Source organism: Portunus trituberculatus, chromosome 38, assembly GCF_017591435.1.
Source record: "Portunus trituberculatus isolate SZX2019 chromosome 38, ASM1759143v1, whole genome shotgun sequence".
NCBI lineage: Eukaryota > Metazoa > Arthropoda > Malacostraca > Decapoda > Portunidae > Portunus > Portunus trituberculatus.
The window spans coordinates 24,778,577-24,794,562 of record NC_059292.1 but is presented as its reverse complement, the minus strand read 5'-3'; the positions used below and the strand labels follow the sequence as shown (position 1 = coordinate 24,794,562).

Sequence of the window (15,986 nt, the reverse complement as noted above, 5' to 3'; positions counted from 1 at the left end):
AAGGTTTAACTGAAGTAAAAATTATGAAGTTAAACATTTAAGCAGTTTAATTTAAGACTAAGTCATTATAATGTACACTAATGTATATATGTAAGTTACTTTATAATGTTGATGATCTTAAATTTACGAAGGGAGGGAGAGTGGAGCGGGAAAGACGCTATCCGGCAACCTGTGGAATGTAAACAAATGGCGCATCATTGTACCGCATACAAAACTTATGTACCACATTTCCATTGCAGTCACAAGTTCGGGTGGCTCTTATAGCGTGCAAGGAAGATACAGTCTCACCAGCCTTGAAAATAGTAGAGACAGTAGATGGAGTCAAGCCATGGTGGCAAGCAATGTTATTAGTTTTCTCGCCTCTCGTGTTTGTGAATAATATCCAGCTTCACTTCAAGAGTAAGAGACTTCCTGGTCTTCTTAGCAACGCTAGGCGACATTGCAGGGCTGGTTGCAGGGCGTTTTGGTGGCATGTTGAGTGAGGGAAGACGAGCTGCTGCTGGATGCTGTTATTATTTTGAGCTAAAAGCGGGGAAGGGTAGGGGAGTGAGTGGTGTGCGTTTTGTCCACGAGAGGTGCTGGTGAATTCAAAAGCCTGTTGGCTTGCGTGATACGGCGGGGCTTTCAAACTTGGAAAAAATCACCTGGATAAAATTTCATGAAAGTGAGTTTATTTGTTCATCATACGAGCAGATGGTAGTAAAAGGAAACGTTCATTGTAGCGAAATTTCGTTGTGTGATCGTTTGTTAATCGGGAGTTGCCTGTATCTACAGAATTTTACCTAAAGATAGCTCTAATTTTATACTGTTGATAAAAGAAATATGACTCACCTGCATGCACTGGAAAGTGAACATGGCTTTGGGCTTGGTCTGGTGCCTTGAGTAATGTTTCAAAGTGAGTTCCATTGTCAACCCTTTGGGAGTAATGGAAGCTGGTGGAGGAGTCTGAAACCTGGGTCTCTTCCCCATGGGATGACCCAGCTCATCAAAAATCAGATTCATTTTGTCAAGTGAGGTGTTCTCATCATCATCCTCATCAGACTCATCATATCTTTTGTAGGCATACATCCCAAACTGGTTGCGTTTTCTTACCTGATGGAGATGTTATAGGTTAAACATATATCGTGCATAATTATAAACTCATGATGTGATAAAAACATAATATCTTAAACTTTAAAAATTTCCAAATTTCATTTCCTTTTTCTTTTTTTACTTATGAAGGGGGGATACACAAGACCATGAAAAACAAGAACTGTAAACTTCTCTGAGTGAAGGGGATTAAGAATCTTCAGTTGAGAATAGACTAAAAGATTTCAAGAAAAGGAAGACAAAGGTATAGGTTTAGCTACAAAATTATAAAATTTGCCATTCCTGAAGACAAACTGAAAATAGGCAAACTTCCAGCAAGGAGAGGTGGATGTTGACAGACAAAAGTAAAACAGTCTGAGTAGGTAAGGTGTGATCATAGAAGCAAAATTTGTCTTTCTTCACACTGTGACCTCTTGCTTACCCATCAGTGAATAAGTTTCACACACCTGTAATGCAGTAATTAGCATGCCTCATTCACAATGGGAGGCCTTGGGCTTGAATCCCAGGTCAGGTCAGAAGTCTATGGGCAAACTTTTATGGAATACAAGTTGGTAGTTGTGACCTGCTGCTAGGCAGGAGAAACAAATTCTGAATACACACAGGGTGGCCAGACCATATCAGGCCTAGTCTACTAGGTTATCTGGTACCATCTTGCAGACACAGTATCAAATTGTAAGAGACTTCCTTAGGGTTAAATGTATACTTAAGATGTAGTATACAAGCTAGTATATAACAATGTGGATTTTCACCTGTAAGGCTGTAAGGATTAAGAAAATGAATATCATTATTACTGTTATCAAATATGAAGTATATGTCAAAGGGTTATGACTTTGATTTAAAGCATTAATGGTAGGTTATTAACTTTATTTTTAATGTAGTGTAAATGTGTATGTTTGTCTCTCTTCCAAGAGACCATAAATCATTAATATAACATCCCGCAGGATGAAAAAGTAACATTATATAAAAGTATGAGGAAAATATTTGGTAAAAGTCACCCAATATTATTACAATATCTTACCTTCTCTACACATGGTTCAACAACCCATCTGAACTCTCCAGGCTTTTTGAGGGTCAATTGTTCCCGCCACACCTTGCCCATCTTGTAGTCAGGCTCGTCAGGGTCATTACGGCAGAACATGCAGATGTTCTTGATGATCTCATGTGAGCAACAAATAGCAGCTATGTCATCTTTACACACATGAGATTGACTGTGTTTTCTCTTAATGTCGCCTGAGAGAGAGAGAGAGAGAGAGAGAGAGAGAGAGAGAGAGAGAGAGAGAGAGAGAGAGAGAGAGAGAGAGAGAGAGAGAGAGAGAGAGAGAGAGAGAGAGAGAGAGAGAGAGATTAATTTACTGACTGCCTTGAGAACACAAGAATTCCCAGACTGGTTTTATTCATAACAAGTGCTTGTACATTATCAAAAAAGTAATTTTATAACATTCATCTGAAAAACAAAAATAAAAAGAATATGTAAGTATGAAGGCTGGTGAAATAATAATAAAAAAAAAATCATATCAAAAGCAGCATGCACTTTCCTCTCACATCTTTTAGATCATACACATGAAAGTGAAGTAGTTAGTAGATGTGATAGTATTGGAAAAGCAACCAATGTATTATAAATATTTTTTTTATATGTACATGCTTAAACATATATTTTGAGATGTAATAGAAAATAACAGTACTTATAAATGAAATTGTGATTGCTAACTTTAGAGATAACTCAAGCTAACATTCAATTCAATATATTCAAACTTTCCCTTCCCCCATTCTCTTTACATCTATCTCTCTAAAGTATATATGAGTGGAAGAAATACACTTGACTGTCCTTGCAAGCCTTATGTAATGAATTTAACAAAACTTATGAATGTTATAATCAATATCAGATAATAGTTTCAGGGATCTCCAAGAAGGATAATTAATAACTTAGAACTGAGAAGCTGGCGGAAAGCCTCTTCTGTAAGTTATCACATGTTTTACATGGTGATGTATATTTCAAGAAAGCAACACCAAAGACTTCTCTCTGGCTCATACAAATATTTTTTGAGGTAGGTTTAATACATGTACGTAAAGCTCACACCTCAGAACAAGATACTAACGAGGAAAATTTCTTCTTTTTTTACTGTAAGATGTCCACTGCATAGGGACTTGCATGCAATTTCCATTCACCATTATTCCAATTAATGTATAAATACCATGGACAATGAATGGGAGTGGATAATCACCATTGCAACTGCAAACTACTAAGAATATGACTATCTCTTGGACAAATACAGTGAGTTTCAAGAGTTTGATATAATAGGAAGTCATTCTATAAATAACTTTCTCTGTTAAAAAACTTCATATACAAAAAGGCAAATGAAAAAGGAAATTAAATGACTATTAAAGAGATGAAAATAAACAAGAAACATGTGACAAAGTCATATCATAGTATACTGAACTCTCTGCTGCAGCAGAGGACTTGTGCCATTATAACACAAATAAATAGACAAATAGATACACAAAAATACTAAATAAAATAAGTAATACCTTATACATAATATATATATATACATATATATATATATATATATATATATATATATATATATATATATATATATATATATATATATATATACATACACACACACACACACACTCAACCCTCTGTTATTGCCCCTAATTGGTGCATCTATCACTATGCTATAGCCAAAATCACGATATCTGAAGTGAAGAACCTATGATAACTCAAATTGACACTAGGACCTCCAACCTGTAATTTTTTCTTATTTTTTGTCCCATTTTTATGTCATAATAGTTAAAAAATGATGAAATAATGTAATATGAAAAAATCTTAATCAAGAATCCTAATAACAACATACATTTTAAAGAATTTCATTTAGCATATTTAACGTCATAAAGGACACATGGGTACATAAGATGCATACCCATTGCTATGAGAGCGGGAGGTTGGTATGGAGGTTATTCGTACCAACAAAGACAACAACCTGCTTCTTGGATCCAGGCCCCACTCTCACTCGCCAACAACTAGAGTAATGACGACACTATTCGGTGAGTTTGTAGCGTTCTTTGTCATTCCAGCATGGCAGGAGTCCTACCACCACTTAAGGCGGCGGCACACTAGCACTTTTTCCGTCGTCTTAGACGATTTCCGTCATTTTTAACTGTTTCGTCTACTCTTTCCATCCTCTTGAGTCAGACGAAAAGCACCATTTTCCTCTAGTGTCAATTTTTAGCCAAATTAAGATCTATGGTTTCTAATCAGAACTTTAATTATAAAATTCAATTTCTTGTTAATTGGAATGATGCTATAATCTCAAATTAATAGAATCTTGATACGTAGATGTATGTGTATATATATATATATATATATATATATATATATATATATATATATATATATATATATATATATATATATATATATATATATATATATATATATATATATATATATATATATATATATATATACATATACATATATATAGGTTCTGGCCTAGCAGTGAAAAGTGGTTCAGTTGTTTGTTTTTATTTGTGTGACTGCGACGTTCCAAGGCAGAACTTCCACAGAACAACTGACCAAGATGAGCTGCTCTTTTGTTTATGAGTGGATAAAGCTGTTTGAAGAGTTTCTCATAGAAAACAATAAAGGCCAAAAATAGAAACGAAAAAATAGCAATGACTTGCTGGGGGTGAAGGGGCCGCCGTGTTTGTTTACAGTTGACAAATGTGACAAAGACGGTAGCGAGCTTGTGTGTGACGATGACCGGCGACGAAAGTTGGCAGAAAGTTGACAGAAAAGGGGTAGTGTGACACCGCCTTTACTGTTGTGTACATCCCAACCATCCCCTTGTACTGCTTATGTACCATTTTTCGTTCCAGATTTTACATTAAATATGCTTTCAGTCATTGTTTTCTTACCCATTTGGATAACGTTATGTACATGTCTTTTCTCAATTTATAAGGGGTTGGGAGAGGAAATTCCACGTATCCGGATATTTTGAGTATCTGCCAGGGCCTTGGCTGCTAAAATCCGGATACACGGGCGATTACTGTATATATATATATATATATATATATATATATATATATATATATATATATATATATATACACAAATATGTTTACATCTACTTATAAAGATTCTATATAATTTGAGATTATAGCATCATTCCAATTAACAAGAAAATTAATTCTATTACAAAAGTGTTGATTAGAAGACATAGATCTTAATTTGACTGAAAATTGACACTAGAGGAAAACGGTGCGTTTCGTCTGACTCAAGACGACGGAAAGAGTTGATGGAATAGTTAAAAACGACGGAAATCGTCAAAGGCGATGGAAAAAGTCCTAGTGTGACGCTGCCTTAAGTGGTGGTGGGACCATTATGAATAGGAATAAATAGTTGCCTAACCCTTCCTGACTACAGGCAACCCCCACTTAACGAACGGTTTACGCTCCTAAAAAAACGTTCGTTGCGTGAATTTTCGTTAAGCAAACCAATTATAACAAGTTTGACCCCTGGCTTGAACTTCCATTGAGAGAAAAAAAAAAGGCAGGCAGTTCAACTCAGACTTTAGTCCGTGGGTCAGCTAGGCCTTGTTCACAGAGGGTGGTTTCCACTGCAGCGGCTGCCGTGCGTTTCACGCTGGCATCGTTCTCACTAGGCGTTTTACGCCGCGGCATAACGACGCCGGTTGACTCACTTTTATCTTCTATTCATTTATTTTTTTTTGCGGGCATATTATAATGTGAGGATGGATGTGGAGGAAGTAGCATGTGTTTGGTTGTTGCATCGCCACTTGAAACGGTGCAAGCAGAGGCAAAGGCAACATTGGGTTCATCCAATTCTAAATGACAGACTTACCTATGGCATGTTTACCACTCTGTATCCTTCCTTGAAAGAATATGACAAGAAGTTTTTCAATTATTTGAGAATGTCGGTGAAATCATATGATGACTTGCTGGAACTAATCTTCAAGCAACACTAGGATGAGGGATTCCATCTGCCCACAACATAGTCATAACATTAAGATAAGTCCTTTATTAGAAGTTTTATTGAAAAATTATTCATATATAAAACCAAAAAGAAAAAAAAGTGATATCTAAAGTTCCAGTTGCCAGTATATTGGATACAAATAAAATACTTATTTCTTGAAGTGAAAATACAGTGCAGGAAAAAATTAATAAATAAAAGGTCACTCACTTTATATACTAGCATGCTTTTTCTGTGGCACACAAACGTATGTAGGATTTGTCAGTATCAAACATGTCAATGGGCGTTTTTCAATTTCACTGATTAATAAATAAGTGTCAAACTGACCCCTCTTCATTCCTCAGCAGACAGTGGTACTGCAGTCATTGAATGGTATTACATGACTCATCACGGGCAGACCCCAAGATTGTCATAGTAGCATCTCAACACGCTGGCAAACCAGCGAGCAGTTTGGAAACCGCTGCGTTTCCAAACCGCCGTGTGTGAACGATTCCACAGGCTATCATTGAAAATGCTACCGCGCATTTCCAACCTTGCGGTGCAAACCGCCCTGTGTGAACAAGGCCTTAGAGTCCAACTTTATATATATATATATATATATATATATATATATATATATATATATATATATATATATATATACAGGCAACCCCGTTTAACGAAGGTTCACACAATGAAGATTCACACAACGAAATTTCGCTACAACAAAGGTTTCGTTTTATTACCATCTGCTCGTTTAACAAAGTTTTATCCAGGTACAGTAATTTTTTTCTAAATTTGAAAGCCCCACCGTATCATGCAAGCTGACAGGCTTTTGAATACACCAGGAGCTGCTGGTACTAAGGCCTGCCTCAAGAGAAATCCTGAGACACCTGTAGAATAAAGATCAAGATCAAGCCTCTCGTGGACAACACAGGCACTGCCGATACAAAGGCCTTACTCAGAAGAAATTCTGCGTCACCAGTAGCATCAAGATCAAGATCAAGATCACGCGCACTACTCACTCCCCAGTCAAAATATAACAGCGTCACCAGCAGCTCATCTTCCCTAGTTCAACTTACCACCAAAACGCCCTGCAATGTGGCCTAACGTTCCTATGAAGACCAGGAAGTGTCTTACTCTTGAAGTGAAGCTGGGTATTATTCACAGACAAGAGAGAGGCCAGAAAACTAATAACATTGCTTGCCACCATGGCTTGACTCCATCTACTGTCTACTATTTTCAAGTCAGCAGACTCTATTAAGAAGGCTGGTGAGACCGCATCTTCCTTGAAAGCTAAAAGAACCACCTGAACTCGTGACTCTACAATGGATAAAATGGAAAGCCTTGTGGAAATGTGGTATATAAGTTTTGTATGCAGTACCATGAAGCGCACTTTGTTTACATTCTACAGGTTGCCGGTTAATGTATTTCCCATTTCACTCTCCCTCCCTTCATAAAGTTAAGATCATCAACATTATAAAGTTACATACATACATACATTAGTGTACATTATAATGACTTAAATTAAACCACCTAAATGTTTAACTTCATAATTTTTACTTTCATTAAACCTTTCACTGTACTATGATGCACTCTCGCTTTGCATACTCTCAATGGAAGTTCAAATCAGGGGTTAAACTTGTTATAATCGGTTCGCTTAACGAAGTTTCGCTAAACGAAGTGTTTTTTAGGAACGTAACCCCTTCATTAAGTGGGGGTTGCCTGTATATATATACAGTAAGGTCCCGAGTTACATCAGAGTTACGTTCCTGAAACATGTCGTAAGTCGATTTTGTACGTAACTCGAGTTTTTGTACTTTCAAAGCATATTATCGAGTTTTCAACCAATAATTTTTTATGGTTATTCAGGTAAGTAAAAGATTATATTGTTATATTGGTATATTATTTACAACTATGTAGGAATATATTGATTAGGGCCACGAATGCGAAGGACTGCAGGTTGCCGAGAGGGGCAGCCTGAGGCCGCCAGGAGGGTGGGCAGGTCGAATGTTGTGACGCCCAGGGCAAACAGCTGGAAGCTTTGTGGAGTGCGGTAGGAGTAGAAGCATTATATAAGTAAAAGGTTATATTGTTATATTATTTACAAGTTTGTAGGAATATGAAACACAAGGTTGTTGTTGTTGTTGATTAAGGCCGCGAACGCGAAGGACTGCATGTTGCCAGAGGGGTGGACACCTGAGGTTGCCAGGAGGGAAGGCAGGTCGAATGTTGTGACGCCCAGGGCGGACAGCTGGGAGCGTAGTGCAGTGCAGTGGGAGTAGAAGCGTGGGCAGCGGGGCAGGAAATGCAATAGGAAAGGGCAATAGGGATCAGCAGACAAGCGCAGACGGTGCAAGTGAGCTGCGAGTGTCATGTGGCCCAGGCGAAGGCTCCGGAGTTGTTATTGTTGTGATGGTGGGTGGGCGAGCCCTCAAGGTCGTCAACCTCCCCGTTGTCATGGTAACGGGCTTCCTATTTTCTTCTTCACTCTCTTACACACAGCTGCTGCCTCCCTTCTCATGTCTTTTAATTATGTCCACTTTTTCTTGTAGCGTAATGGTTTTCCTTTTCTTAGCATCACTGCTATCACTCAGGAGTTTTCTTTTTGGTGCCATTGAGCAAGATACTAAGATAGTCAGCAAATGTAGATGTAGGAACACTCTTTCCAGGGGCGACGGTGTGGTGGAACTGAGGTACGTAGAGTGTTATTGTATTCAAGCATGAGGTGGGCAGTGTGGTGGATAACCACTAGTGACGCCTGCCAACAATAACAATAAACCCCGCGCTTTACGATTTATAAATTTTCAATTTTTTAAATCTTAAATTGCCTTATAGTGGACTGACGTAAGTGCGAGTTTGACGTAACTCGAGACCGACGTAACCCGGGACCTTACTGTATATATATATATATATATATATATATATATATATATATATATATATATATATATATATATATATATATATATATATATATATATATATATATATATATATATATATATATATATATATATATATATATATATATATATATATATATAACTTGAAAAACAGGCGTCTATAAGCGCACACGGTACAGGAGAGAGAAGACCCCTTTTGTGGGTCTTCTCTCTCTTGTACCGTGTACGCTATAGACGCCCTGTTTTTCAAGTCATACTACTCAACTACAGCCGGTTAACCCTCAAGTCTGCAAGGAAACTACAAAGACTCCACCTCCAACAAGCCAAGTCTCTCTGTGACTTGGAGTTTTTAAGATGTAAGTCAAAAGGTGTTTTTCCTAGGTTTTTATTTTTCAAAAGTAGCATAAAAAATTTGAGTAATAGCAAACTATATGTGTCTATCCTCCACAAGAGTCTAAGTTTTGAAATTAATAATAAACGTAAGAAATTTAATAAATTAAGTAAAGAATATAACAATAATTTGCAACATTTTAAGAGGAGTGTTTCTTGGTTGAATTATAGGGTGGTGCTGGCTAGTATTAGTAAAGATAATTCCAACAAAATAGATAATGTCAAATTCATTCATAAGAAAAATTTAGCAGCCTTAGGTGTGTCCCAGGACAGTGAATTAGATGCAGGTAAAGTAATTTTTAATCTCTCTGATAGGGCGTTGGATGAAGAAAAACAGATTCTTAAGCTAGGTTTACAATTTGGTTTTCCTGCAAAAAAAGTCAACTTTGTCAATCACTATCTATTTCTATTATGAAAAATTCATACAAATTTCCAAATATAAAAACAATAATGAACAATTTGATGAAGTACTTAATAAAATTAAACTTTTATCACGAGTCATATAAGGATAAATCAAATAAAATTAACTTCAATCTTGACCTGCTAGAAACCCTTAGAAAGGATAAAGATATAATTGTCACCACGCCAGATAAAGGTAAAGGAATAGTCATATTAAATAAATCTGATTATATAAACAAAACTAATGAAATTCTCAGTGATGACACCAAATTTAGAAAATTAAATGGTGATTGGTTTAAAATTGTCCTCAAATTAGAAGATAAACTAAATTGCTTGCTTAGGAGTATTAAAAGTAAAATACCTGATTCATGTTTTGAGTTTCTATATGCATCTGGTTCACTCCCTGGGATACTATATGGTTTACCCAAAGTACACAAACTAGGTTGTCCTATAAGAGCTATCCTAGCAGCAACAGGTACCTTCAATTATAATTGTGCAAAATTTTTAGTTCCCATTTTAACTCCCTTAACCACTAATGAATTCACAATGAAGAACTCAATTGAATTTGCAAAGGAATTACAGACATTTAAGTTTACGGATTCCCTGTTTCTCGCTGGTTTTGACGTAAAATCCTTATTTACAAATATCCCCCTTATTGAGACTATTGACATTTGTGTAGAAGAGTGCAAGAGATTAAAATTGATTTCTTATGACCTAACCAAGAGGCAGTTCCGATCCTTACTGGAGTTGGCTGTGAGGGAATCCATTTTTATCTTTAATGACCAATTGTATCAATAAATAGATGGAGTAGCTATGGATTCCCCTTTGGGACCAACATTAGCAAATACTTTTTAAAGCTATCATGAAAAAAGCTGATTATCTGATTGTCCAACTGAATTCAAGCCAATTAAATACACCGTTATGTAGACGATTGCTTCCTAGCATTTAAATCTAAGGAATAAGCTCATAAATTCCTTGAGTATCTAAATAATAAACATAAAAATATATCATTCACTTCCGAGTTAGAGACTAATAATAACCTCCCATTCCTAGATATAATAGTCATGAAGAATAATGGATCTCTTTCCATGGATGTTTTCAGGAAGGAAACTTATACGGGTTTGGGTTTGAATTTTGAGTCATTTGTCCCTTCCCTTTTCAAGATAAATTCCATCAAAACGTTACTACATAGAGCATACAATATTTGTAGTACTTGGCCCTTGTTCCATAATGAACTTGAAAAACTAAGACATTACTTTCATATTAATGGTTATCCCAAAGACCTAATAGAGAAACAAATTAAGAAGTTTATCACAAATAAATTTGTTACTGACAATTTTGTGGAGGATAAAACCAAAGAAGTTAGATACATTACATTACCCTTCTCAGGACAATTTAGTTACCATTTACACAATACAATGTCTCATTTACTCAAGAAACATGTTCCGAGTGTTGATTTTAGATTTATTTTTGTTAATAAAAATACCATAGGTTCTCTATTTAAATTTAAAGATGCTATTCCTACTCCTTTGTGCTCAAAAACTGTATATTGTTTTAGATGTCCGAACTGTATGTCACGGTACATTGGTTCCACCTGTCGGAACCTAAAACTTATAATTTCTGAGCACTTGGGAGTATCGTATAGAACAAATGCTCGTATCACTGAGCCTAGTTTCTCAAATATAAGAGAACATGCATTACAATGTAATCATGCATTTACTGATCAGGACTTCAACATAAAGTATAGGGCATATTGTAACTCAGACCTTAGGATAGCGGAATCTTTATTTATTGTAAAAGAGAAGCCAGAGTTAAATGGTACAGAAATAGCTACCAAATTATTAATTTTCTTTTAATATTTTCGAACTTGGTGAGATAGTGTCATTATAGCATAGTTGGGAGTCGTAGGTTCATACACATGTACTTTGTTTCAACAAATCAGCATTGAGTATTTCGTTCAGGCTAAAATATTTCTGTAATAGACTAACTGTTGTACATCATACCTTTAAATTTTTCTCTTTTTTTGCATTAGCTATGACACATTAGAATTTTATACTATACTTTGTATTGGATAGGAAATTCTTAGTGAACCAATCAGATTTTGCCATCTAGTGAGTAGGAGCCTATAAATACTGGTAAGCCAGTCTCCCTCCCCACTTACCTGTTGGAGGAACAAGTAGCAGGGCCACTGCGTCTGGTCATTTTTTTTACGTTTTACGTGTGGTTTTACAGTGCCTTTTTGTACCTGAAGATGGGATATGTACTTTCCCGAAACGTTGTGAAGTGGATATAATTAAGATAACTGTCCTTTTGTGGGTCTTCTCTCTCCTGTACCGTATATATATATATATATATATATATATATATATATATATATATATATATATATATATATATAAATATACAGGCAACCCCAGCTTAACGAAGGTTCACACAATGAAATTTTGTTACAATGAAGGTTTCTTTTTACTACCATCTGCTCGTTTAACGAACACCAAACTCGCTTTAACAAAATTTTATCCAGGTAATTTTTTCTAAGTTTGAAAGCCCCACCGTATCACACAAGTCGACAGGTTTTTGAATACACCAGCGCCTGTCGTGGACAAAACGCGCACCACTCACTTCCCCTAGTTTAAAACAATAATAGCGTCAGCAGCAGCTCGTCTTACCTCGCTCTACATGCCACCAAAACGCCCTGCAATGTCACCTAGTGTTGCTAGGAAGACCAGGAAGTCTCTTACTCTTGAAGTGAAGCTGGATATTACTCACAGACAATAGAGAGGCGAGAAAACTAATAGCATTGCTTCCCAACATGGCTTGACTCCATCTACGGTCTACCATTTTCATGTCAGCAGACTCTATTAAGAAGGCTGGTGAGATCATATCTTCCTTGCAAGCTAGAAGAACCACCTGAGATCGTGACTCTGCAACGGATAAAATGGAAAGCCTTGTGGAAATGTGGTGCATAAGTTTTGTATGCGGTACAATGATGCGCCCTTTGTTTACATTCCACAGGTTACCAGCTAGCGTATTTCCAGCTCCACTCTCCCTCCCTTCATAAATTTAAGATCATCAACATTATAAAGTTACTTACATACATACATTAGTGTACATTATAATGACGTAGTCTTAAATCAAACTGCTTAAATGTTTAACTTCATAATTTTTACTTTCACTAAACCTTTTACTGTACAGTAGAATCTTAAATCTCGATGAATCTCATCTCGATATTTCGCATCTCGATTGCACCATCAAAAACCCACGATTCACATATCTCAACCAAATTACACGAATCTCGACTGCTATTTTTCATTTTGTTGTTGTTATTAAGGGCTGCGACGATCTATTATGATCCTATGAGCCCTGGAGAGATGCCTGTGGTGTTCTCACAAGCGTTGCAGTTGGTTAGTCTTGTTGAGGAAGGCACAGGTGAGGCAAAGCACTGCTGATTGCCGTGACGAATCGATGCCTGTCGCCCCAAGCAGGGTGGGTAAGTCAAATGTGGTTACTCCCAGGGCACGGAGTTGTTCTTGCAGCACCACACGATGTGAGTGGAAGCATGGACACTCCAGCATGAAGTGGTTGATAGTTTCAGGGATGCTGATGCACCAAGGGCAGTACGGGTCTGGAGCAAGGCTCATGCAGTGGAGGTGAGCAGTGAGTTGTGTGTGGCCAAGGCGGAGACGCGTGAGGGCGATGTCCAGCTTGCGGGACGTTTTTCTAACTCATGGTTGCGGGGAAGAATCACTGCGGTACTGGCCCATTGAGGTGGTTTGTAAGACAGGGGTGAGGGATTCATTCCATATGGACTGACAGGTGTGGGCAATGAGGCGTTTGGAGGTGGAGAGTGGCAGGGTGAGCAGGGTTATGTTATGGTCCGTCAGGGCCATCTTGGCAGCAGCATCGACAACCTCATTGCCTCGTATGCCTGAGTGGGAGGGCACCCACTGGAATGTTATGTCCCACATTTTTTATTTTATCAAAACAAACATGGCGCATAGCGATATGATTGTTTCGATTGCTCTCCCACCTAGCGGCAACTTGTGGAGTGTAGTTTGTACCAGTCATCCGCGGCTTCCCCCAGACATTCAAACCCCGGGCAATAAAAAGCAAGAAGGATGAAGTGAAGAAATCAGTGACATTGGCAAAAAAAAAAAAAAAAAATTATTCACAGATTCAAGGTTAACGTAGTTAATATAGGTTAATTGCCAAAGCTTTGGTCCCAATTACATTTTTCTCTATAAGAAGTTAACATCGCACCTCGATATTTCGAATCTCGATCAGTATTTTTTATCCCAATTATGATCGAGATTCAAGATTCTACTGTACTATGATGCACTCTCGCTTTGTTTACTCTCAATGGAAGCTCAAGTCAGGGGTTAAACTTGTTATAATTGGTTTGCTTAATGAAAATTCACTTAACGGAGGGTTTTTTAGGTACGTAAGCCCTTTGTTAAGTGAGAGTTGCCTATATATATATATATATATATATATATATATATATATATATATATATATATATATATATATATATATATATATATATATATATATATATATATATATATATATATATATATATATATATATATATATATATATATATATATATATATATATATATATATAGTCATAGCGGAAAGTTTGGATGCAAAATTACAGGCCACCCAAATTATTCGGTAAACTCAAAACACAAAAAATACGTAATCTACGACCAAACTTTTCGCTATTTTTCAATGGAATGGTTTGTACCACTATTTAGCAGACAATACGCATGACTTGGTAACTCTGTTGAGTTGTTCCCAGGCCCACGTGGTGTCAATGTGCAAGCATATACAGTAAGTCCTCGTTATATGGTACATATGCGTTCCTGAAAACCTTACCGCAAAGCGAAATTACCGTATACCGAACCCATTATAACATGTATTAATAAGGGATGTGTTCCAGCACGTCGAAAGTCACCCCTACAGACATGAAAATAGTCATATAAAAAAATGTAAAGTATTGCACAAAACATATAAACAGAAAATATTTTCATTTACCTTTCACTCGCCACGTACTCTATCAGATGATGTTCCTCCCGAGGCTAAGGGACAGTAGGGATTTCAGCCCTTCCTCATAATATCCACAAAAAAAAAACGCCGTAAGGATTCCACTTGTGTTCTGTGGGAAACGCAGGAAGAGAGTCAAGAGACTGCCAGCTGACTATCGTGCTGGCCGCGCGGCATGGTGGCGCTACAGTACGGTGTAAACAAAACACAAGCAGATACAGCATCTGTGAATTTTTTTAGCGTAAATAGAATCGAGGGTAGTAATTACCAAACAATGTAACTGTGAATTTACCGGATAACAAAGTACCGTATAAGGAGGACTTACTATATCACATGGATTGCATGTTTTTTTTGCAGTGGTCTGTTTTAGCCTCAATATCTCTAAAATGGGAATGGGTAAAGAGCTGGAAAGAGACACAATTGTTGCTATTATAACCCTCTACAAGGAAGACCATAATTGTAAAGATATAGCTACTTGTGTGGAAATTGGAGTGCGGCAAGTTCAAAAGTGGACCAAGAAATTTTGAGGTGGGGGAGCTGACACCATTCCTACCCTGAAGCCTTGCTCAGGTCGGCCCAGAAAGGTATCAAATCATACTTTTAAGGTTCTTAGGAAGCAATTGGATAAAAATCCAACACTAACAGCTAGAAAACTGAAGGAAAGTAATCCTTCATTGCTTCAGGATGTGTTAAGATGTATCTCTGATCATTTACTCAAAGATTTACAATATCGTTGTTGTTGTGTTAAAGTTCTTCCCTTGCCAAATGCAAAAAACGTATGATCATATAGCTTTTTGTAAAAAGCATAGGATTGGATCCTAGAAGATAGGGACCAAGTCTTGTGGAGTGATGAGTCAATGTTTTGTGGTGTCGTTGAGCTGCAGATCCAAGCGTGTGAGGCGTCCCAGGGGGTCTGACCCCAATAATCCACACAATACTATACAGCTAAAGTTGTAAAGCATGCTCCAAGTGTTATGGCGTGGGGTTGCTTTGTGTTCAGTGGAGTTGGCATTTTAATATTTCTTAAAAAAAATATGAGAGTATAAATCAGCACAGTTATTTCGAGTTATTGTGTGATAACCTACCTGAAAGTTTTGAAAAGTGTAACGTTAGTTGGTTTATGCAAGATGGAGCTCCTGCTCACACAGCTCAGTCTGTTACCAGTGGTTAGAA

The 15,986-nt window shown here is 37.0% G+C and overlaps 1 protein-coding gene across 6 annotated transcripts in view; it reads right to left on the bottom strand.

Annotated features, from left to right (window-relative positions):
* LOC123515130 (F-box only protein 30-like) overlaps positions 1-15,986 on the bottom strand; it is an 86,667-nt gene that overhangs the window by 52,136 nt on the left and 18,545 nt on the right. For all 6 annotated transcript variants that reach the window (XM_045273580.1, XM_045273581.1, XM_045273579.1 and 3 more), the window contains 2 exons: positions 2,108-2,319; positions 832-1,092 (listed from right to left, as the gene is read on the bottom strand). In XM_045273580.1, coding sequence (XP_045129515.1) covers positions 832-1,092; positions 2,108-2,319 — 473 coding nt within the window. The remainder of the gene's footprint in view (positions 1-831; positions 1,093-2,107; positions 2,320-15,986) is intronic.